The sequence below is a fragment of the Pipra filicauda genome, unplaced genomic scaffold (assembly GCF_003945595.2).
Source record: "Pipra filicauda isolate LSUMZ 115617 unplaced genomic scaffold, ASM394559v2 scaffold3_size10097308_pilon, whole genome shotgun sequence".
Taxonomy (NCBI): Eukaryota; Metazoa; Chordata; class Aves; order Passeriformes; family Pipridae; genus Pipra; species Pipra filicauda.
This window is the reverse complement of record NW_024104532.1, coordinates 5,638,283-5,660,756: the sequence shown is the minus strand read 5'-3', so window position 1 is coordinate 5,660,756 and position 22,474 is coordinate 5,638,283. Positions and strand designations below refer to the sequence as shown.

The 22,474-nt window shown below is 48.6% G+C and overlaps 1 protein-coding gene across 2 annotated transcripts in view; it reads right to left on the bottom strand.

Moving 5' to 3' along the window:
- Positions 1-238: 238 nt before the first annotated feature.
- KCTD16 (potassium channel tetramerization domain containing 16) overlaps positions 239-22,474 on the bottom strand; it is a 65,556-nt gene continuing 43,320 nt past the window's right edge. For both annotated transcript variants that reach the window (XM_027718674.2, XM_027718673.2), the window contains exon 3: positions 239-790. In XM_027718674.2, coding sequence (XP_027574475.1) covers positions 339-790 — 452 coding nt within the window. In that variant the 3' untranslated portion in view covers positions 239-338. The remainder of the gene's footprint in view (positions 791-22,474) is intronic.

Here is a 22,474-nt window from a genome sequence, read left to right as displayed (position 1 = left end):
ATCCCCCTGACCTGCCTGTTCCCAGGCCACGCTCCCACGGCACTGGCAGCTGCATGCAACCATCCCTCGGCATGGGTCTGGTTGTGCCCTTAAGGTTTTCAGCTTGTGTAAGACTCCGAGTTTACAAACGAAAGCGTTTGTCATTGTGCTTCCAGGACTGCAAAAAATATCGTTACCCTACGACTAGAAATGTTAAGGTGAAATAGGCAAATTAGGCAGTACTAGAGATGGATTTTGGTTTCGGTGACCTAACAAATAATTATTATTGGGAATTATTTTTGTATCACTTAGGATCTGTCTCTAATGTAACAAGGTCATGTGCTCTCCCCACCCTGAGCCTAAAGGTGGTACTTCCGCAGCAGTTCAGATTGCCAGGGGTGTTTCCTCTCGGGAAACCGGTCTGGGATTTTGATTTTGAGGAAATCCTGGATACATTTTTCCAGCTCCTCCTCAATGGAGAGCTTCTCCTTCACTGCTTTTTTCTTGCTGGAGTTGGACTCCCGGGAGCCAGAGGTGAGAGTCCGGAGCAGGTCGCTCTTCCTGCGGATCTCGGACTGCTGCAGCAGCTGCACAGGGCCCTTCTTGGCCGGCCGGTCCAGAGTCTGTATGTTGGTCTGGCGCGTGACAGGGCCGCAGATGACGGTCTCCTGGGGGGAGCTGGCCTCCGACTGGCTGTCGCAGCTGGACGTCGACAGCTCGTTGCAGGATGTGCCGCTCTCTCCCTCCTTGTCGCCTTTGCCGTTCTTGCAGCAGCAGTCGCAGTGGGACGAGGACCACCGGGAGGGCTCACCTGCAAGAGGAACAGAGAGTGCCTGGGGTGACCAACAGCTCCAGATCCCCACCCACACTCAGGACAGGCTGCTCAGCCCTGCCGGGACCACGGGGGCCGGGATGGACACAGGCAGCCAGTGCCACAGGAACCCTTGCAGGGAACTTCCCTGAACGTCACCACAAACTGCCAGCAAACCCTCCACCCAGTCACAATCAGGAGCTGATTCCTATTAACCCTGGAACTCCTCCATCCATTCCACTGGCATGTGCTGCTCAGGTCCCTGCAATATCCAATGTGGGTCTGAAAATTTTCTGAGATTCTCAGTGAGAAATCTCCACTCAAGGATCCATGTTTAACCTGAGTGAGGGACCACAGCTGGAGCACCCAATTTCTCCAGACACCATTTCTTCTCTGAGGCTCAATTGCTGAGCCAGCTGGGGCTGCCAGATGGTGCAGCCAGCATCGCCAGCCTCTGTCCTTGTGGGCATCAAACCCCAGCATCCCCTTACCCTCCCCAAACCCGATGCTGTGGGTGTCCCACCTGCCCCTGAGCAGTCTCCCCACACACGAGGGCCTGGTCACACACAAACCAGAGGCTTTGAGGAAACACAGTCCTCATTTGCATGACCTCAGTGATGGAACCACAGGACAGTAACTATTTCCTGATTCATGTGGTGGAGGGATGGAATTTTTGTTTTTCAGCTGGAATCCTGCCCAGCCGCAGTAATCCGTGACAAAGGGGAGAGCTGGCACTGCTAACAACTGCTCCCTGACCACACCGCAGTCATCACGGAGATAAATGTCATTTGGAAGCATCCATCTTCCCACTAAAATGGAATTACCATTCCCAGCTCATGCAGAGTAGTAACATTATCCAAACCAAGAGAAGCATCATTAAGCTTTGCAACATCAGAGCAGCACTGCAGCCCCTGGTCTCATTTGGGACCCAGAGTCCCACTGCAGCTCCATCCCCAGAGTCACACCCCAGGGTCGAGGGGTCTCTTACAGCGGGACAAGGAGCAGGGGACAGGATGGTCTGGTCAGAGCCACAACACTGCCCTGGGGTTTGCAGCAGTGACAGGTGACACACAGTGCCAGGGTCACAGCCCTGCCACGGCTCCAGTGGAGCAGCAGGAGGTGAGGCCAACGGGGAAACCTCCTCACACCACGGGCTGAGGGGACAGTTTGGTGTCACCATTCCAGACACAGACCCTCACCAAAAAATGGGGGGAAAAAAGGAAAAATAAAATGGCCAACTTGCAGCTCCTGAGCCCAAGGATTAGAGCCTGGAGTAAGGGCCCTGTGAGCTCATGATGGTTACAAAGCCACTGACAGTCACTGCCCTGCTCTTCTGTGTCTCCATCTTTTCTCAACTGAGAACGCAGAGCACGTAATTTACAGGAACAGGCAGAAAAACAAAGTCGCCAAGCCTCCTCATCTCCTCCTTCCTCTTGCTTGTCAATGATGTAGGAGTCTCTCGGTCTGTGAGCTGTGGGGCTACATCTAATTTACAGACTTGTTTCAATTCTGTCCTGTATCTTGTCTTAAAACAGTCAATAATGGCTAAATTGAAGATTTTTATCATTTGCTGGGCTTGGACAAAGGCACCATGTACTGAGCCCGTGTAAAACCCTGATCACGTGTTCTCTGAGAACACTTCCAGGAGCCGTGTGGATTCCAGCTCCTTATTGCAGCTGACATTCCAGCTCCGTGAGGGTTTTTCTGATGGCTGCTCCCTGCGAGGGCTGGCTCCAGAGCTCTGCCCTTCCCAAACACAGAGTGAGTGATTCCAGCAAGCAGCCACTACTGCTTGGAAGGCAAAATCAATCAGGTGGAAGCAGTGAGTGTTTTTGTGGCCAGCCCTGGAGAGCAGGTTGGTGTGGGAAGGGAGAGTCTCCATCCCAGCAGTTTCTGCTCACCCCCGTGAGCACTTTTGCTCTTCTCCCCTGTAAATCAGTGATTTTCCCCATGTCGCCTCTGTGCATTTAAGGACAATAGTGAATCCTAACAGAGGAAACACATTTGACAAGCAGCAGTGCTGCCACCAGCTCTTTCCCAACATGTTTTCCCTCTGGACATTGTCTCCTTCCTTCCTGGTGAACAGCAGGACCAAGCTCGTGGCAGCAGCGTGGGGGATGCTTGCCAGCCCCAACACCAGAGTGACTTGCTCCTGTTGCCCTCGCTGCTGACCCCTCATACCAAACTGAATGAAGTCTGAGAAACAGTGAAAAATGAGCTGAGAGGGAGAAGGTTATTGCTCAGGTTAGTTCCCATTAGCACCGTGTAACCTCCTCCCACCTCCCACCGCTGGCTCTGAGCGTGGCACTTCTCGTGCCCTCCTAACAGCTTCCAAGCCAATTCATAGGGACATTCAGCCAAACCACATCTACATCCCACAGCAGAGGGACAGTCCATGAAACCCAAAGGGCTGCGCTCACCCAGCCAAGGAACAGAGGTCCAAAACACGCCTTAAGTGCCCAAACAGCCCAAATCAATCATCAACCCCTGAACATCTGCCCCTGCAGCGGCACAGGACATTGCTATGATCATCCAGTGAAAGTCTGTAAGTCTGCCCTCATGTTCAGCACATGCTCAGGTCACAGACATGCTTCTCCCAGCTGTAACTTCATGGCTGTCATACAATCCCAGAATGATTTGGGTTGGAAGGGACCTTAAAGCTCATCTCATTCCAACCCCCTGCTCTGGGCAGGGATACCTTCCACTATACCAGGTTGCTTCAACCCGGCCTTGAACGCTTCCAGGGATGGGGCAGCCACAGCTTCCATGGGCTGTGGGGAAGAAGGGACTCAGCCACCTGTGTCCTGGCCAGACCCAGCTCGGGGTTGGTGGCTTGGGCAGAGGGACCCACCAGCTGCCATCAGGCAAAACTACAGTATAAACTTCATTATCACAAAACAAGGCTTTTATAAGTCAATTAAGACCTAAGAGATGCTAATTTCAGTTAATGAATATTCACCAACTCTGGGCATACCACAGGTGAGCCGGGAGGCAGAAACTCATCTATTCATGAGGCAGAACTGCAGAACCCAGGCGAGATGTGGTACTGGAAACAGCCACAGGGTTTGGAGATGCTCCCTGGGCAGAGGCCTCCCCTGGCACCAATGCTCAGTGAGTTGGCCTGGGCCAGCTGGTGGGGAAGGGGCTCATGGGACAGAAAGATCTCCAGACCACTGGGAAATGTGAAAGCTCAGCTAAGCTGCTGGTGCCGCAGGGAGAGCTCCAGCCAGGGAGATCTTTCTGCACCCTGAACTGCTCCTCCACTCTGAGAAAACCACGGGGCAGAGGAGAACAGGTTTCTTTTTGTTAACCACCACACTGGGTCACCCTCTCACACTGCCCAGCAGGAGCCTTTTGATTAGAGGAAAACTGCTGCCAGGGTCACTTTTTTCCTTTGGGCAACATTTTGCCATGAAATAAACAGTTTTGCTGGAGCCCCAGAAATAATCTCAGTGCCAGAGGTGGGAGATTTCACTGAGTTTGAGTCTGGGTCAGCAGAAAACATTTGTTCCCTATGGTAAGGCATTAGTGTTCAGTGTGCAGGGGATGTGCATCTCCTGGGCTGGGGGATTTGCACAGCTCCCAACAGTGTATATCTAACCAGCTCTCCTCACCCCAGATTTAAGTGCTTTCAGAGTGACAGACAGAACCAAAAGGAGAAAAAGAACTATTTCTCTGTGTTTAGCAGCAAGAGGGAAGCACCTGCAGCAGCATTCACCCTGCAGGACCCAGGGCTGGGCAACGAGAGGTGCTGAGTCTGAGCTCGGCCATGACTCTGGTGCAAACCAAGCATCGTGCTCATTTAACCATCGAATTCATTAATTAATGTCTAAATGCTATGAGATTCTTAGATAAAAGTGGCTAATTAATTCTGGCCTGGCTTTCCTGCTTTCCTCCCTGATCTCAGCACATTTCTCTCCCAGTGCCCTAATTATAATTATTATTATTAGAAGCTTCTGAAGCAGCAGCAAAGCCTCTGATGTATAATTGACACACAAACCATCAGCCACCCCGTTTTCCCCTTCTCTCCCTCCTTCCCAACAAGTACACTGCAAGGAAGGAATGGGAAATCTCTAGTGGTTGGTTGCTATAAGAAAACAGAGGAGCAGAGAGGAGTGGGATATAAACCAAGATTAGCAGAGGACCTTAAAACCAAAGTCAACAAAGAGTTTTATGGTGAGGGATGGCACAGACCCTACCCCAACCAAGTCCAGCTCAGACATGGAGGTGTTTAAATTTGGAAGTGCTGATCCTGGCATGAACAGCCCAATGCAGATGGCCCTGGGGGTCTCAGGGCAGGGGTCCCCCATCCCCATCCCTTTGCCCCCCTGCCCCCCAGTGGTTACCACTGAAGAGCAGAGGGGCTGCAGAAAAACTTGAGGTGTCTGAAAGTGCCCCAAAGCCTAGTTCCACAGCAGGCTGGGACATCTCCCCCGGCCCCCTCCACTCCAAGGGACTTTAAGAAGCAGGTTTTTGAGTTAATTCACCCAGAAAAAGGCTAACAGGGAATTTCTTAGTATTCAAATGTAAATACCACCCATAGGTGACTCCCAACCAAGTCCTGTTTGACCAAGTAGCTGCACTCAGGTCTGAGTCTGGCCTCAGCCTCTCCCTGTCCCCAACATTGAATCCCCCCAGATTTAATACCAAACAAATTATCCAGCTGCTGTACTGGATAGAAATCATCCCCCACAGCTCTCCAGGCCCACCTGGGAGCACAGTGGGAGCACAGCCACACATGTGACACCTCTGACAGGCACAGGAGGAAGGGTTGAATACTTCTTGGGCATTTTTTCACTGGTAAATGCTGCTGTCTTGAAATATTCTAAAGGAGCACAGTGACTGTGATGACATTTGTACTGGGAACGTGCTCAGCCAGATCACGACAACACCTCCTTGCATTTTGACATCTGTGTTACAACTTTAATATCACACCATATATAGTTAATTTTCTGTTATAATGCTTCAGACCTATAGAAGTACAATGTTGTGATATTTCAGAACAAGTGTTACAAATTACCATTTTACAGGAAATTTCAAAATTTTTATTTTTTTGCCTACTGAATTTGGACTGGAAGTCCCTTGGTGTGAGACAACATGCCAGGGGATGGGAACTGTGCTCTCACATAACTCTGACCTCACAGGCAGATGGCCTCATTCTCAGAACTATACTTCTTTTATTCAGTTTCCGCAGTTTTCAAAGCCCTTTTTCCTGAAGTCTGTGGCCTGTTCCAGGAACGGTGTCACACCATCCCAGGAGTGTCCAGTAGGAGTCATGGCTGGGAAGGGACAATGTTCCTAGGCAGGGCACAGAGCTAGGTACTGTCTGATGCCTGGCTTTGAGGCAGGCAGGGATATTTTCTGTGTCCAGACTCTCTACCTCCATGTGTGTGGCTGTACCAACCTCCCAGCCTGTGACCATCATTTAAGCCATGTTTCCCGCTGTTCCTAATCCAATCTGGTCTATTTACGTTGTCCTTTCACCTTTTATTCTTCTTCCAGCTTCTTCTGCTTTAGGGCTCCGATGTTGATTTTGATTTTTTATTTCTGTTTCACATTCCTTTTCTCCTTCCTTGTCCCATGACTTTTACCTCTCCCCTGTCCTGGGGCTTTGCTGTATCCTCCACACTAATCTCTTCTCTTGGGGCTACTGCAACACCTGATTTCCATTTGGGTTGTAATTAACCACACTGCCCAGGCAGGACCTTTGGCAGGCAGGAACAGGGTGACCCCCAACCTGTGGGGACACCTCCTGACCAGCTCTCCATCCCACTGGGGTCCCATCACCTGTGTGTATGAGGGGCTGATGCCCTCGCCTTTGAGCTCACCTTTGTCTTCAACCTTGTGAAGCCAGTGTTCACCCTTCAACACCAAAAAATGAAGTGTGGAAGCTTTTAAAAATGTCACCCATTATTCATATGGCAAATCAAAAACTGGATTGCCTCTGGGGCCCAGGATAAGGGAACGTTGGTGAGGTGACAATTTGATTTAGATCACGCACTCATGCGAGCCCAACGCCTCCGACAGGTTTGCATCCATGCAGGAATTAAAGGTGTTGTGATTGATGAGAGATCAAGCTCTAATTGCTGTTTTAATAAATACATTCTGACGTGGTAATCGAGCCAGATTTATCAGAAGAAAATGTCCCTGTCTAAATAAAATTACCAAGGTAAAGCTGAGGAACAATGACAAATGCCAGGCAGTAACAGGCTCCAGGATCCACACTGGCAGCAGAGTGGACACACTGTGGGTTTATTTGTATTTAGGATCAAGTATCTTCAGTAAAATTTCAGTGAGAAAAAAACAGGGAAGTACTTGGTAGTAATGTCATTGGTTTGAACCCTCCCATATGTTCAAAGCCAGGTCTGGGGGGAGGAAGGGAACCAGGGAAGGAAGGGAATCCACAGGTGTTTCAGCCTCCTTAGCAAGCTCATACAATTTTTACTCTTGTTGGGGAAGCTGTGGTGCTTGAGCTGCTTCCCGTAGATTCCTGGTTCCTTCCTAGCCCAGTCTACAAATTTCAATTTTCTATTTCAAAGCTTTTTCCATTTATATATTCTGAACTTGCCAACTCAATATAAACCCCAGAATTGTTCTTGTTCACCCATGATCTCTCTTTTGTATGCAAAGAGGATTTCAGCCAGTCCCCAGCAGCACAGGCACTTCCATCAGGAGCCCAGCACATTGTCATTTTACCAACACTCCTGTAATCTTTCCTAGAAAACTCAGTTCAGGAAATGAACTTCTGTAAGAGTATCAAATTTGTTTGGAAATAAAAATAAGTTCCCCAAATGGTGGAGAAAAATAAGAGACCTGGTGTTAAAATACCAGAAGGCATTTTAAATGAGCCAAAATATTTATATATGGCTCTTTCTCAAAGTAACATGTGATGAAGTTAAAATTTGGAGCGGAAAGAGAAGCCCGAAGTGTGAACAGCAGTGTGGTGAGAAACGGAAAGCGCTGGGAGAAATTGGTCAACATGGTCATGGATGTTGTCAGACTTTCTGAAAGCTGTGGTGTACCCCATGTCATACAGATGACTCCTTGCACTTCATAACAGAAGATTTTTAGAGCAGAAAACTCCTTCCACGGTCAATTTATTCTTTTGAGCATCACTTTGCTGCGTAATTTTTGACTCTACTGGCGCCCCCTGTGCTGGCTCACCTGGAGACTCAGCCTGGACCTGGGCTACTCATCACTTGTCTAAAAGTGTCCTGAGAGGACCCTTCAGCTTCAGGTGTCTCCCACCTGGGCAGGCAGGTGGTGGCAGTGGCCGCAGGAGCAGCCTGGCCTTACCCGCATCCTTCCCAGTGGATGTGGTGGCTGTCCTGCTCTGCACCCTCCAAACCAGCACAACACATGAAGGAGACAGCCTAGAGGGGCTCCAGGCAGTCTCCTCAGCAGGTCTGATGGAGCCTGTGCAGATTTTTGGGTAGGGGGGCAGCAGGAGACCCCATGGCTCAGCACATCTCACCCTTAAGTGACTCACTGCCGTGTTCAGGAAACTGTTCTGCCTCTCACTGTGAAGATGTGCAGTGATACCTCAGCAAGTGTCTCCATCATTAATTCAGGTCATCTGTCAACTTTTAATTGTTTCTGATTATGGTCTCTTCAAATCAATCCTTTTTTTAAAGCTCTTTATCAGCCTGGCCGTAGCCGTGTGCTTAACCAAATCCTTCTCTGTGAGCACTGAAACCACTCTGGCCTGCATAGCCCAGACTTATCTGCACAGCCCAGATCTACCTACACGATCCAGACCTATTTGCACAGTCCAGATTCATCTGGACTGCCTTCCAGTCTTTTAGTTCTCACCCAGATCTGCCTTCCTGTCTTTTAGTTCTCATCCACTAAGGAAATCTTTGGCCAGGCTGAAGCAGGGGCAGGGCTGAGCAATGCTCTTCCAATTCTCACTGGTATTTTTCATTGATGGTTTAGCAAGGACTTTGACTGAAGAAGAACAGTAAAATGACCAGCTTGGTTTGTAGGAAAGGCTGGAGAGATCTGAGCATTCAGCATTCCAATATAAGTAGTAATTCAAGCAGTAATTCAGTACTGCTTCCTTGCTTTGTGCTCCCCTTTCCCAGTACTCTGACTAGAAACAATATTTGGCCATCAGCACAGAGGCATTTAAGTGTATTTTCCTCTGGGAAAATGACATTGATATGAGAACCTGACACCCAAGTTTTCTTCCACTCACAGTGTTTGCTCTTTCTGTCCTGCCATCTCCAGCTCTTGTAAGTTTAGCGCACAGAGAATTAATAGCTGCCACTACTGGCACCTTCCTTCTTCAAGTCCAGTCTTGCTCCCTCAAATTTAAGACTCTTCTGAATATTTTTGATTTATTAATGATGTATTATCTTAATACAGTACCTTATCTTAATACAGCCTTTCCTTTTATCTTTTGTTACTTAAAATTTATGCTCAAGAACTTGAAAGTGAAGTTTGATGGAATTAAACCACTCTGGGCTAAGGAGTAAGGGCTTTCCTTGTCCTCTCTGGACAATTCTCAGGAGTGACCCATGGCATGGGTAAAGAGCTGCACCAAAAGGCATGAAACCCTCTGGTCATACAGCAAACTGACAGCCAGAATCCAGGGAAGTGATGCAGACTGATCAAGGATTGAAGCCCCACTGCTGTTTTGTACTGATGTATTCATGATATTTATTAAGAAAGAAATTCCAATCATCCTTTAATTAAAGCACAGGTACAACCAAATTAGTCTGAATAATCAGAAAACACGTCTCTTCATAGAGTCCTAATTTTGGCATTACCCACATGAGCATTGCTGAAGGCTCCTTGCCTGCAAGAGCCAAGAAATCCAGCACGAGATGAGATGAGTGTCAGCAAAGCATGAACACCCAAACACAAAGCCATATATATATATATAAATAGATTAATAGAATCATAGAATCACACCTCTGCCACAGGCAGGGACACCTTCCACTAGACCAGGTTGCTCCAAGCCCCATCCAACCTGGCCTTGGACACTTCCAGGGATGGGGAGTCCACAAAGTCTCTGGGCAATACATAGGTATTTCCATACCTATAAGTAAATCCCCAATTTACATTAAACTTGAGCCCCGTTTTGAAACACCTGTTTTAATTACCAAAGCCAAAGTGTGGATTGTTCCTGCTTCTATAAGATCTGTATTTTAAACTGCTGACAGATGGTTGTGCTAATATGGGAGCCACAATTTTTGAATTTTTGAAAATTAGAGCTCATGAACTCAAAAATGCTCTGGAGATCCGAAGTTATCATGTCAGCCTATGTTGTTCCAATTAATTGCAATCAATTGCTAATTGAGAGCTATTTTAAGACTTGTCATTACTCTGAACATAATGTAGAATAAATTGCGTGTTCCCCTTTACCCCCACCACAAATGACATCAATGCAAAGAAATCTCAGGAAACGGAGTGAAAAAGAGTAACAGGAACCTGATACCTGATCATCTTCTACCTCTTTGGCAGGTACAACAAAACCAGGAGCTGCAGATTTAGAAAAGTAAGAAATAAGGGCTGAGACAAGGAATCTCAGGGACTTCCTGGGGCTTCACCTCTAAAACCTGCCAAAACAGCAGCTCTGATATTACTCGTATTTTAACAAGCTGGAAGTAGACGATCTTTAAGATCCCCTCCAACCCAAGCCTTTCTCTGATTCTGTGATTCTCTGATCCTATGATATACCCCTGGCAACAGGAAACACTGTTTGGAATGGGTTTATTGGGGAGAGCAGTTGGTTTGGCTTTAGCTTGACTGGCTTTACAGCAACGGCCCCAAATCCTGACAGAGCTACATTGACATAAAAATCAAATGACCTAAATAACTGTACAGCATTAGGCAACAGGCTGGATGCTTCCTGCAAAGCTGGTGGAGCAGGCAAATCCAACAGGGATAGAACTCTCAGAGGCACAAGGCACTGACGAGACCAGCACTCAAAGACAGCGAGTCTGTCACTCAACGTCGACGCTCAGACACACACCAGCTTGACAAGCTATTTCATGATGTCAAGTAGAAAAATCCCCAGGCAGAGAGCTAACTAATTCTTAAATGAGGAGCTTCTGCTAACAGCGCCGATTTCAACCAACAGCTAAGATATTTTTTAAATCCATCTACAGTTCTGCTGTCTTTTCATGGCATTTTACTGTGGTTACAGTCAGAGCAAACCCAGCCCTCCTTTTAAAAGACCCAACTCTGACTTTTTTCTCCTGATTATTTAATCATATATTCTCTTCCCGTTTATTTCCCAGCTGGTCCTCATACATAAATATATCCTATATATAAATCTATCTCTCCTTGGATCCTGTCAGTGGCCTCTGTGTGCAATTATCCTTGCCATCATCACATGGACAAATTCACCTCTTTCACCTCTCATTTGTTCTGTTCTTGCAGTCGCTCCAGTTTCTTCCCTCTCATCTTTTACTCTCAGTATCAAGTGATTTGCTATTCTTGGAGTATCCTCCCCTTGTCTCTTTGTCTCTGCTCCAGTGCTGTTCCCAAAAGTCACCCTTCCCAGGAGGAGTTCACAGGGGCTCCTCAGTCAACTCTCCCCTGGGCTCTGCAGTCCAGTTCTTTGGGTTTCCAACTTCTTGTCTGTCTGCTTTACCAGTCCTTTCCCTTCACTTCCCACATTCACAGCAGGGGGGGGGGGTTGTAATGCTATAAACCAATAATTAAGCTGTGTAACTGGGCTATAAATCAATAATTAAGCTGTCTAAAAGGCAGGAAGTTGTTATAACGCACAACTGAAGTGATGCTACTGAAAAGGGGGGGGTGTGGGAGGAGATTCTTTGAATTTAAACTCAAGATTACTAAAGGTGAGTTAATACAGCCCTGCAGCTCACCCTTACAGCTCACAGGATGGCTGAGCAGCCTCCCAGGGAGGAGAGGAGAGGATCAGCTGCCAGCCCCTGCTGTCTCCTGGGAAAGGAACTCCCAAGAAGGGGTCTCCAGCCTTTCCCCATGCTGGCAAAGCTCAATGCCCATGTTGGATGCCATGTGAAGGGTGGGAGTTGGAGGAAACCAGCTCTTCCATGGTGGCTCCTGGAGCTCTTCCAGCAGTACCCAAGGACCTGGAGGGGAGTTGCTCCCATTCGGACCAGCTGAAGCCGCTTGTGAAACACCACTGAGAACACCTGCACAGGCAATGGAGACGCTGCAGGAGCAGCCTGGAGTCATCAGCCCACAATGAGTTTATTAGTGGCATTTCTTCTCTGCCTCGTTTAGCCCCGTGTGCTGTGTTGTCCCCCAGGCCTTGCTGGCAGCGGCAGAGCTGAGAGGAACAGCTGCTTTCTGGATGGGGAACAGTGACATGATGAATGTCGTTATTACGGCGGGAGATGGACCATGGCTGGTGCACCTGGACCAGGCACAGCGAGAGGGGTGAGAGCAGCAAAGCAGCCAGAGATGGCTCTGCTGAGAGATCCAGCTGAAAAAGTTTCTTATGAAAACAATTACTTTGGAAATCACTTTCCTTTTTCCTGCTTAAAGCCCTTACTGATCTCCTAATTAGGAGGTTGTAGCGAGGTGGGGGTCAGCCTCTTCCCACAGGCAACGAGAGATAGGACAAGAGGAAACAGCCTCAAGTTGCACCAGGGAAGGTTCAGATTGCATATCAGGGAAAATTTCTGTACTGAAAGAATGTTTAAGCATTGGAACCAGCTGTCCAGGCAGTGGTGGAGTCACCATCCCTGGAAGTGTTCAAAAACCAAGTAGATGTGGCACTTTCTGATATGGTTTGGTGGACATGGCAGTGTTCAGTCAAAGGTTGGACTTGATGACCTTGGAGGTCCTTTTCAACCTTAATGATTCCATGATTCTAATTGCCATTATATGGTTTTAAGCAGTCTAAGGACCCTCGCTTACCCTTTATTGTTGTGCAAAATGGCCACTCCTGGCCCAAGAAGGGACACCAGTGGCACTGCTAGGAGCTCCTGGTGGCTGCGGCACCCCCTGTCCATGCGGGCTGCATGCTGAGGAGCTTCCCCATAGACCCAAGGCACTCTTCCTCCATCCTAAGGATTCATCCTCAAATGAAGGCCCACATCATTTCCCTAGTTACCAGGAATTCGCTGCCTTCCATACCTAAAAGGAGCTTACCGGAAGGGTGGAGAAGGACTTTTCACAAGGGCATGGAGTGACAGGGCAAGGGGGAAAGCACTTAAGCCGATGGAGGACAGGGATAGATCAGATACTAGGAAGAAAACCTTCCCTATGAGTGTGGTGAGGCCCTGGCACAGGTTGCCCAGAGAAGCAGTGGCTGCTCCATCCCTGGAAGTGTTCAAGGCCAGGTTGGATGGGGCTTGGAATAACCTGTTCTAATGGAAGGTGTCCCTGTGCATGGCAAGGAGTGGAACAAGATGAGCTTTTAGGTCCCTTCCAACCCAAACCATCCTGGGATTCTATGATTCTATAAGCAGAGTCAGCTGCAGAAGCTGTCCAGCAGTGCTGCAGGGCATTCCCTGCTTTTTTATCACTCAGATGGCATTTTACCCTGACAATGGGCACTAACAAACAACTCAGGTTCTTTGTTGCAGCCCTGCATTTGCACTAGTCCTGAACCAGCTGCATCCTTCATAAACACATTCTGAGGAAGAGCTCTGTGTGGCACTGGCAGACCCAGCAATGGATCATGGTGCAGGACAGCAGTGCCAGCCCAGAGCTGTGACACAGAGTGGTGTGTGTGGGGTGGTGGCTCATCATCCACCCAGACTGCTCATCCTCACCGGCTCCTGCTCCCACCAGCACGAGAGAACACTGCAGCTCCATGGAAAACCAGAGAGTGAGGGGCTGTGGGGTAAGGAAGCTGTGAGAAGCTGTTGATTTTTAATTATCTGAAGCATGACCAAGAGAGTTGTTGCCAGCAGAAAGGAGGGATGGTCCGACCCCACAGCAGGAGCATGGATGGTGTTGGCATTTTGCATCAGGGCCATCACATTTGTGGGACTATCAGATATCCCTTTCCATAGGGGCAGATGCTCATTTTTTATGAGCTATTTAAGACACTCTCTCTGGAAGTTTTCTTATTTTTTCCCTGTCTGAACCTCATAAACTGGGCTTCTGCTCTACAGAGATAAATTTGATTTATGTGAGAAACATTTCCAGGCACAGTGGGCTTTGCCTTAAACCCTGTATCTCGTTGTTCAGTGTTGCTGTGGCTTAGCTTGGTTTATTTTCTATCCTCTAAGTGGTGAATTGAACTTTCAGAAATGAATGGTTTGGTTTATCTGATTTAGCATCTAGAGCAAAGCACTTTTGCATCAAATAAATGCAGGCAGTGGGAGACCCTCCAGACACTACTTTATTCCAAACATTTTCAGCACCGGTTTCAAGAGCAATTAAGTTACCCATGCCTGGGCAATCCTAAATGCTCTGAGATCACAAGCTTTTCCCTTCCATGGAGGGTTTTGAAGGGGTGGGGATGGTGCTGAACTGTGGCAGGGACAGCCCCACTGTGGCTGGGCTCATCATCCGTTGCACGCAAGGCTCTGGAGGGCACCAGCTCTGAGTGCTCTCATCTTGTGTAGCATCAATGAAACACACATCTCGTTCCATTTTTGCAATGTATAAAAAGAATAAAAGTAGAAACCAGCCAAAGTCCAACGTGCCCCATTGCTTCCAACTTCAGAAAAGGTGCTGTGGGAAAAGGGATGAGCAATTCCAGAAAATGAATCAGAACATCGATGAAGAGGCTCCACGGGAGTAAATCCAAGTGAAGTCTGGGATGAATGACATTTAGAGATGGAAAACACAGCACAGCATCCACGCTCAGTGACAGAGGTGATGTGTGGAACACACCAGACCAGATACAATTCTCTCTGTGAAGTGAGAGGGAGGTGGTCACAGAGAGGCAGGTGGGGCTGTGGGGTCCTTGACTGTCCCCAGCCTTGGGACCACCCGACCAACCCTGCAGCAGTGCCATCCCTTGGTACAAAACAGCAGCAGTTACACACATGTCCTGTGGGAAGGGTTTTCTACCAGGTACTGAAAGACTTTTCCCTAGTGAGTCCAGAGGATAACTTGACTTTTTCGAGGTGGGCAGACTGTGTTGCCCATCTGGGGCCTGTCTGGCCCTATCCAGCACTGGGTTGGAGAGGTCTGGGGAAAATAAACTAAACTGGCTTGAGTTAACTAACCTCCAGCTCTGCCTTGCAGTTACAGAAGAAGAAAATAATTTTTTTTCCCCTGCTAAATCTGACAGATTATTTGATTTTTTTTCCCCATCTTTTTCTAAAGGAGAATGCAAAACTCTGTAGGGATATTAGAGGTTCCTATTAAACTTCTCTGGAGGACTGCAGTAAATCTCAATGACTATGAGCCCAGCACAACTGTGGTATTCACAGGCAGTCTCAGAGCATTACAGATGTATTCAAAATCATAATAATGGAAGGAGTTTTCTACATGCTGTAATGTGGGAATGCATCAAACATGGAAAAATTGGACTAACTGTCCTTTGACCTAGAAGAAATGCTGAAAATTTAAGTAAGCTCTCAGCTATGTACAGACGTGATCCTAATCCCTCTGGAAATAATGTGAGCATTTCTGCTGACTGGAAAAGACTTCAAAAGAGCCCACCAGCTGCAGCTGCAGCCTCGTGCTCCTCACCTCACACACACTTCATTGCTTCAGAAATCACCACGTCTCACAGCTACCTCAGAGCTAATGAGGCAGATTGTGAAGGCTGGCTGAATCTAAAGAAAACTTCAGAGGGAAAAAAAATATATATACAGAGTTAATTTGAGGGTTGGTGTGTCAGGCTTCCCCAGCTGGAGTAGCAATTCCTCTTCAGTACAGCACAGAGTACTGATGGAGCAGGAACAGGTCATGGGGAGCACTGACCTGGCTCTGGCCACTTGGGCAACCCCTCTATTGGCACAATGTGACCTGTGAGTGTTGCAGAGGAAACCTCCATCTGCAGGAGACAGGACACGGGCAGGAATACATGACACCAACAGGAATACACAACGATCAGTTCATCCCCATGGCGCTGAAGCCATGGGATGGAGATTCCAGAGCAGCTCTGGAAGAGCAGCCAGGGTTGCCTCCATCTGCCTGAAGTGGTGGAGCTGAGAAGTAACTGAACATCTCATTTGTGTTTTCCTGATTTATGTTCCTCTTTTTCTGTTTCATCAGAAGTACTTGTAATGCATTTCTGGAGTGACTGAACGCAGAGCTTCCAGCACTTTCTAGACAGATGAGGCACACAGCCAAGGGTGGCAGACATGGGAGCCCTTGCCCTGGCAGTCTGCACACTCTGGCTCCAGCCCCACCAACCCCATGAGATGCCACCTGCAAAGTCATTCAGGAAGAATTTCGGAAAGAATTTCTTCCCAGAAAGGTTTGTCAGGCATTGGAAGGGGCTGCCCAGGGAGGTGGTGGAGTCCCCATCCCTGGAGGTGTTCAAGGAATGACTGGATGTGGCACTCAGTGCTCTGGTCTGGTTGACAAGGTGGTGATTGGTCACAGGTTGGACTCGATCATCCTGGAGGTCTTTTCCAACCTAAATGATTCTGTGATTCGCACACATAAAATTAAAAGTAATTACAAAATTCGTGGCCGACATCTAACAACATCCAAGGAATAAGCTGACCTCCCAAAGGCCTTTCCCTGCTACTCACAGTGAAGACGTCACACGGGGGCCAGGCCATGTCCCAGCCTAGCTTCTCCAGGAAGGACTCCCAGCCCCCTGCCCATATACCTCTGTGCTGCTGCAGCCCTTACACAACAAAAGCCTCCCGAGGAACCAGCGCAGTTTTAGGGAAGCTGAGTGTTCAGCTGCTGTAATCACTCTAATTACTTGAGACGTTTCCTTTCTCCCTTCCCTCCTGCACCCTCCTGGGCCCTTTTGCCTTCAAATCAGCTACAGAAACAAAGTAATTTGATCAAGGAAGAGGCTTATTAACGCATCAGGGAGCTCAGCAGCCCAAGAAAACAGAACCCAACAAGGTCCTTCCTCCCCACGTCCTGACAGACTGAGTGCCCTCAGCATGGCACAGGGGTTTCTCTGGCGGGGAGGGGGAGGAAACCTCAGCAGCCCGTAATTTAAAAGACCCCCCTCAGTCCTTTCCATTTCAACTCAATTCCCAGCCATAAGGAAATGGTCTAGAACTCGGTTTTGGGTGTTATTTTCTTTTGCATCCAGCACTGATGCTGACACAGGGACCGGGCTGCTCTCACCTGTTGCTTTATCAGCTTTATCTGATGAAAATGAAATGCTGCAGCCCAGTTCTGTTGCTCAGGAAAGATAAACTGCAGTCTAAATGCATGCGTGACCTGCTGGTCAAGATGCTTGTTTTAGTGTTTTATGGTCATTATTTATTGACCAGCTGTGAGATCCAAATCTAGTCCTCCGAGCTCTCTAAGCTGGGCTGGAGCTCACAGGAGCTCAGGCACGGACACGGTGCAGTCGTGGGGGTGCAGGGTCTGCCCCCCTCTCTGTGAACTGCAGCAGCCTCATTTCAGCATCACTGCTCAGGTGAGAGAGTCTAAATGTTTCAGGTTCAGCTCAATATCTGATTGTGTGAGAAGAGCTTCTGCTTACATCACTCTCAGCTTCCTGAGAGCTGCTCAGGGCTGAGTCACCACGGGGCTCCCTCCTGACCTGTCCCTGGTGGCTTTGCATCTTTATAAAGCTGCTTTCAGGCAGCCTGAATCCAGCCAAAAGTACATCCCGCTTCCTCGGGGAGCTGATATTCCTGACATCTTTGCTGCCCAGCCACAAGAAGAAGCTGCAGATCCAGTGAGTAGTTGCTAATGGGAGCTGTTGGACCTGAATTAATGTGGAATATACTGCACACACATCACAGTGCCACACTCAAGGCTCATCCCAGCTGACAGCCAGACAGGGCTTGGGACCAGGAGGGGCAGGAGGGTCCCAGTGCAGCAGGAGTGGTGCAGAGTGGTCCTAGGACTGGGGGAACAGGAATAGCAGCAGACCCCTGTGGGAAGCCAGGACTGATCCATCGGGGCGCAGTAGGTACAGCCGAAAGGAAAAAGGAGGGAGCAGTTCAGCAGCTTTGTGCCAGGAGGAAGCCCCTTTTCCACCTGAGAAGGCTCCGGCTCCCAGGGTCTGGGATTCTCATGGCTGAGTGCTCAGCTTAGCAGGATTTATCCACTCTCTGGGGCTTAATATTATACTACACTCTCAAAGTTCAACCTACTGCCTTCAAAAAATAAAACAAACTCTTATTCAACGTGGGAGATTAATCTGTAACACAAAATATTTAATTAATCCAGTGAAATTTCATTTCATGGGTACTTGCATTTGTGCTGTGATAAGCAGTAGCTGAAGATCAGTGATTCACCAAGTACTGCCGATGACAAAGGAATCGTTCTTCTACATCGCAGTCAAGCATAGCAAATATCCAAGTAGTATTTTGGCATGGTCTGTAATGTTTGCTGTATTAGTCCTGTACATGAATAATTTACAGCTAAAGGTCTGTCTCGTTGCCATCACCAAATCAAAAGCCATTTGCTCTAGTTATGATATCACAGTGACAGCTTGGCTCAGACAGTTTCCACACTGCCAGCCTATGGATTTCACTGAGTTTAATGGATTTCTCTTATGTATTAAGCAAAAATAAAATTAAAGGAAGCATTACCAGTATCTGGAACAGAAGCTCATGTTTGGTTACAGTTCAGTCATGGTTCAATGACCAAAGGATGAGCTGAACTGAGACACCTCATCACTGTGAGAGCAGCCCTGGGCTATCCCATCCTCCCAGCAGAGCTGCTGGGACTGGGATCGCCCTGTGGTGGGTAGTGGGTGCTTAGGAGGGCTGGGGCAAGGACACAGAGAGGAGCAGTGTCAGGGAGAAACCCGGGACCCTGCCAGCCCATTGGACAGAGCAGGGAGCTGTTCCACCAAGGCACATGCTGCCTCTGGCCATGCTCCCACTTATTGCAGGGAGTTTGTCATTGGGAAAGTATCACAAATCCCAAACCAGTGGAGTCAGATCCTCATTTACACATTAAGCCTTTTTATATCTCTCTTGCTGCATATGAGTGCCATAAAACAAGCAGCAATGTGATTTACTTGCGTTTCAAGGCCCCTTTACAGAGCCAAAATGATTTATGGGGCCCCCGTGCACATGACCAAGAGGCCCTTAATATTTAACAGCTGTAAAAATCCTGCACGAATGCTGCACATTCCCGAGGCAGCTCTGGCCCACAAACAGATTAAGGTAACTCTGCATACACTGCACCTGGTCAAATATTAATCATTGAATAATTTATCCTGTGAATTTATTTTGTTTTAAAAAAATCATTCAACAGATAAATTTGCCCGCTCCAGTGCAAATACATATTTATGATATGGTTATTGGTCTAATGTATGTTTTCTGGTATCCTCATTTCAGGATATATATAATAGGAGTCAAATCCATCCCTAGGAAAACGAAGGGTGGAGAGCCCAGCAGAAGTTTTCTATGCAGGGCTACGCTTGGCTGAACGGCACTGCCTGCACCGGGGAGCTCTGGAAATGAGCACTTGCAGTCTCTTTAAATATTGATGGCTTGGCTGGAACTGTTACAAAAGCACTGGGGAGAGCACTGGGGCTGATGGAAAAGCCCCAACACGTGGAGCAGAGCACGCAGGAATCCCGGCAGGGCTGGCTGGTACGTGCTGTCCTCAGCACCCGCCAGCCCCCACCCTAAATGAGCCCCTGCACATCTGAGACCCAGAAGATCTGAGCCCCTGTCTTCCAGCACACCCCAGCTCCACTCCAGAGTGCACAAAACAGTGATGTGGAAGTTAGAATAGGGAACAAGTACCCACAGAGGTAGCTAAAGGTATTTGTTTCCCAGCATATTCCAGGCTCTCAGGAGGACAGGGATCCGATGGCACAAGGTACAGCCAGCCCTGGCCCTGGGGAGCCCCTCACGGGAGCCCCTCAGCCTGGCCAGGGCTCATGGCTCCACGGGGGCCAGGCCAGGTCTCATCCAAAGACATCCAGCCAACATGTTCCCATCACACAGCCTGATGACTCCCAGGATTTTAGGGGAGCAGTGCTCACACCAGAATTGCACTGCTCCCTTCCCAAGTCCTCACTTGGAAACCCCCCTTAAAACATTTTGATGGTGAACTGAAGGAAAAGCTGTGAGATTTTGGCACTCATTAACATCCTGGGAAGAGTAGAGTCAGCTTGGAGCCTGTGCTGGAGAGTGAGTCTACAAGATCCTGTAGCACATCTGAAACGTCACGTAGATGAGCCCAAAGGGACCAGTGCTCAGGCTTTTGCTGGAAACAGCTTGTGCAGGCAGCTAAAAGCAGATAATGCCTGCACTGTGAGACACACACTGCCGTGGGAGTCTGAAAGCACAAATCCGGGGGCCTTTTAGGGACAGAAAATTCATATGGGAAGCAAGTCCTGAGCTCAGGCTGGGCTTCCAGCTCCCTGAATCCCAGCACTGCCCCACTGCCTTACAATCATTACCTGTGGAGTCCTGCTTGATAATTGTAAAGTGTACACAAAAGGGGATTAAAGAAGGCAACACGACAGACATTGCTTGATTAACCTCAGCCAGGTGTTGAATTCAGATCATCAGAAGTTCCACACTAATGAGTGAGAGCTGGGCCGGGGCATTTCTGAGCCCTCCTGCAGCCCATCGCTCGAAGGCTTTCACCAGAGACTTCAGCTTGGGCACTAGGGGCATGCACCGTGGGCAGGTCAGCTCACCCAGCAAAAGAATGGCTGAGGAGCTTGGCCAGTAAGATGGGCAGGTCAGTTATTCCACCTGTTCTCCACCATGGAGAGGCACCGGCATCATCAGAAATACCCTGATTCATGCCGTGTGTGTTGGGTGTAGAGCAGTCACTTAATGACCCTAAAATGGCACATCCACCATGTGCACTGTGAATACACCACTAGAACAGCTGAGGGGAGGTATTTCTAGCACCTCCCTTGTCAGCTCACTGCGTCACAGCTGCAACTCCTGCCCAGCTACGGGTTGTGTGGGAGACAAAAACTCTGTCAAATACATCAAACTGGAAAAGCAGGACCAAGGCCTTAACCAGGACTGACACCTCAGCCAGGACTGACACCTTAACCAGCACTGCCGCAGTGATGCCTGCATCCCCTGCATCCGATTCAGCCCCTACATCCCCTTCAGTCCCTGTTTCCATCCCAGAAGTCAAGGACAAATCCAGCAACCATCTGAATGCATCAGCATATCTGAGTTCCCCGCCTGCTCTGAGCCAGCCAGCACTGCCACTCCGGATCGATTGCCTGAAAACCCCTGTCTGAATCCTGACAACTCCTCTGTGTGCCTCCCGACAGGATCGGATCCATAGCCAAGGGCAACCTGGCTTTGTTTTAAAAGTTTTAAAAGTTGCCTCTGATTTTTAAATCAGAGCAATTGATTATTGAATCAAAGCCCCCAGGCCCTGTTGGCTCAGCTGTCCTGCTCTCCCCGTGACAACCTGCAGCAGGATGTTCCCTGTTCTTTGGGGCCTGATCCCTCATTCCCCTTACCTCCACACTGCTTCTGGGCATTGCCTCTCACACCTGCAGGTCACCTCAGGTCCTCCCTCAGTCCCTGTCCCCCAGCACATCCTGTTTTACAGCCCTCAGTAGCACTGCCCAGCATGAGCACTTCATCCATGCTCAAACTGAACAAAACCCAGCACAAACAGCTTACCCTTGCTCCCATGGCATGAAAACTCCCACAGTAATAGTTAGGATTTTCATTTCTTCATTATGAGGTAGTTGTTGGTTGGCAACATTGAGATTTTCACTTGGAACAAGATTTTTCTCTCTCAGGTTCACCCTACACTCATCAGACCTTCTCTAAAATCCCCCAGTGACCCTTCACGCAGGAGCCAAATCACCAGGCAGTGGTGTCATTCTGCAGGAATGGGAGATTTCAGCCACGCTCCAAACAGAGGGATCAGAGAGGTCCCTCATCAGAGCAAAACATACCCCGGAAGTGGGTCCCAACTCCTCACTAGCAGCCTGAGCTCCTTCAGAATTTAGATCAGTTGGGATTTGAGCTGTGAGCATTGGACTCCTCCTCGTGCTTCCTCATGTGCCACACACAGCTCAGGTGAGACTCTGCTCAGCCCCTCTCTAAAAAGCCCAGATAGCAGGAGCTGGACTTCCAGCTACAAAGAAAGAAGTTTAAATTTCTGGTAAACTGAGAGTGATCCTCCATCACAGCAACGAGCCTGACATTCTTTTAGGAGAATATAAACTTAATTTTAAAACATCTGGGAAATTCCATTAAGCGATTTATCCTGTAACTGATGAAACTGCAATTTACTTCAAAGCCCCAACCAGCATTAGAGCCAGCCTCGTGAGCTCAACAGTACAATATTTGACACTGAAAATTACTGTAATAGCAAATAGTGTTGGTCTCCAATTAGCCTGATGTGGTAGATCTCAGTATTGGCGAGCAGCGACCAATGCTCTGGGATGGGCATGCTCAGCTCACCACAAACTGCCTTTAAGTGCAGTGAGAGGAGTGACACAGGTGCAGTCAGGGGGTCCCAGGTGAACCAGCACCATCCTGCTCCATCCCAGCCAGCTCTCACCCCTCCACAACCTTCTCCTCAGAGCAAAGAGCTAAATATAGCGACCCATCACCTGCAGCCTCTCCCCTCCGCACTCTCCTCTGCAGCATCACAGGCAGCCAGAGGACTGTGCTGGGATTAGGGTTGGGTAAAGAACCCACTGTGCTGCCAGCCCAGCTA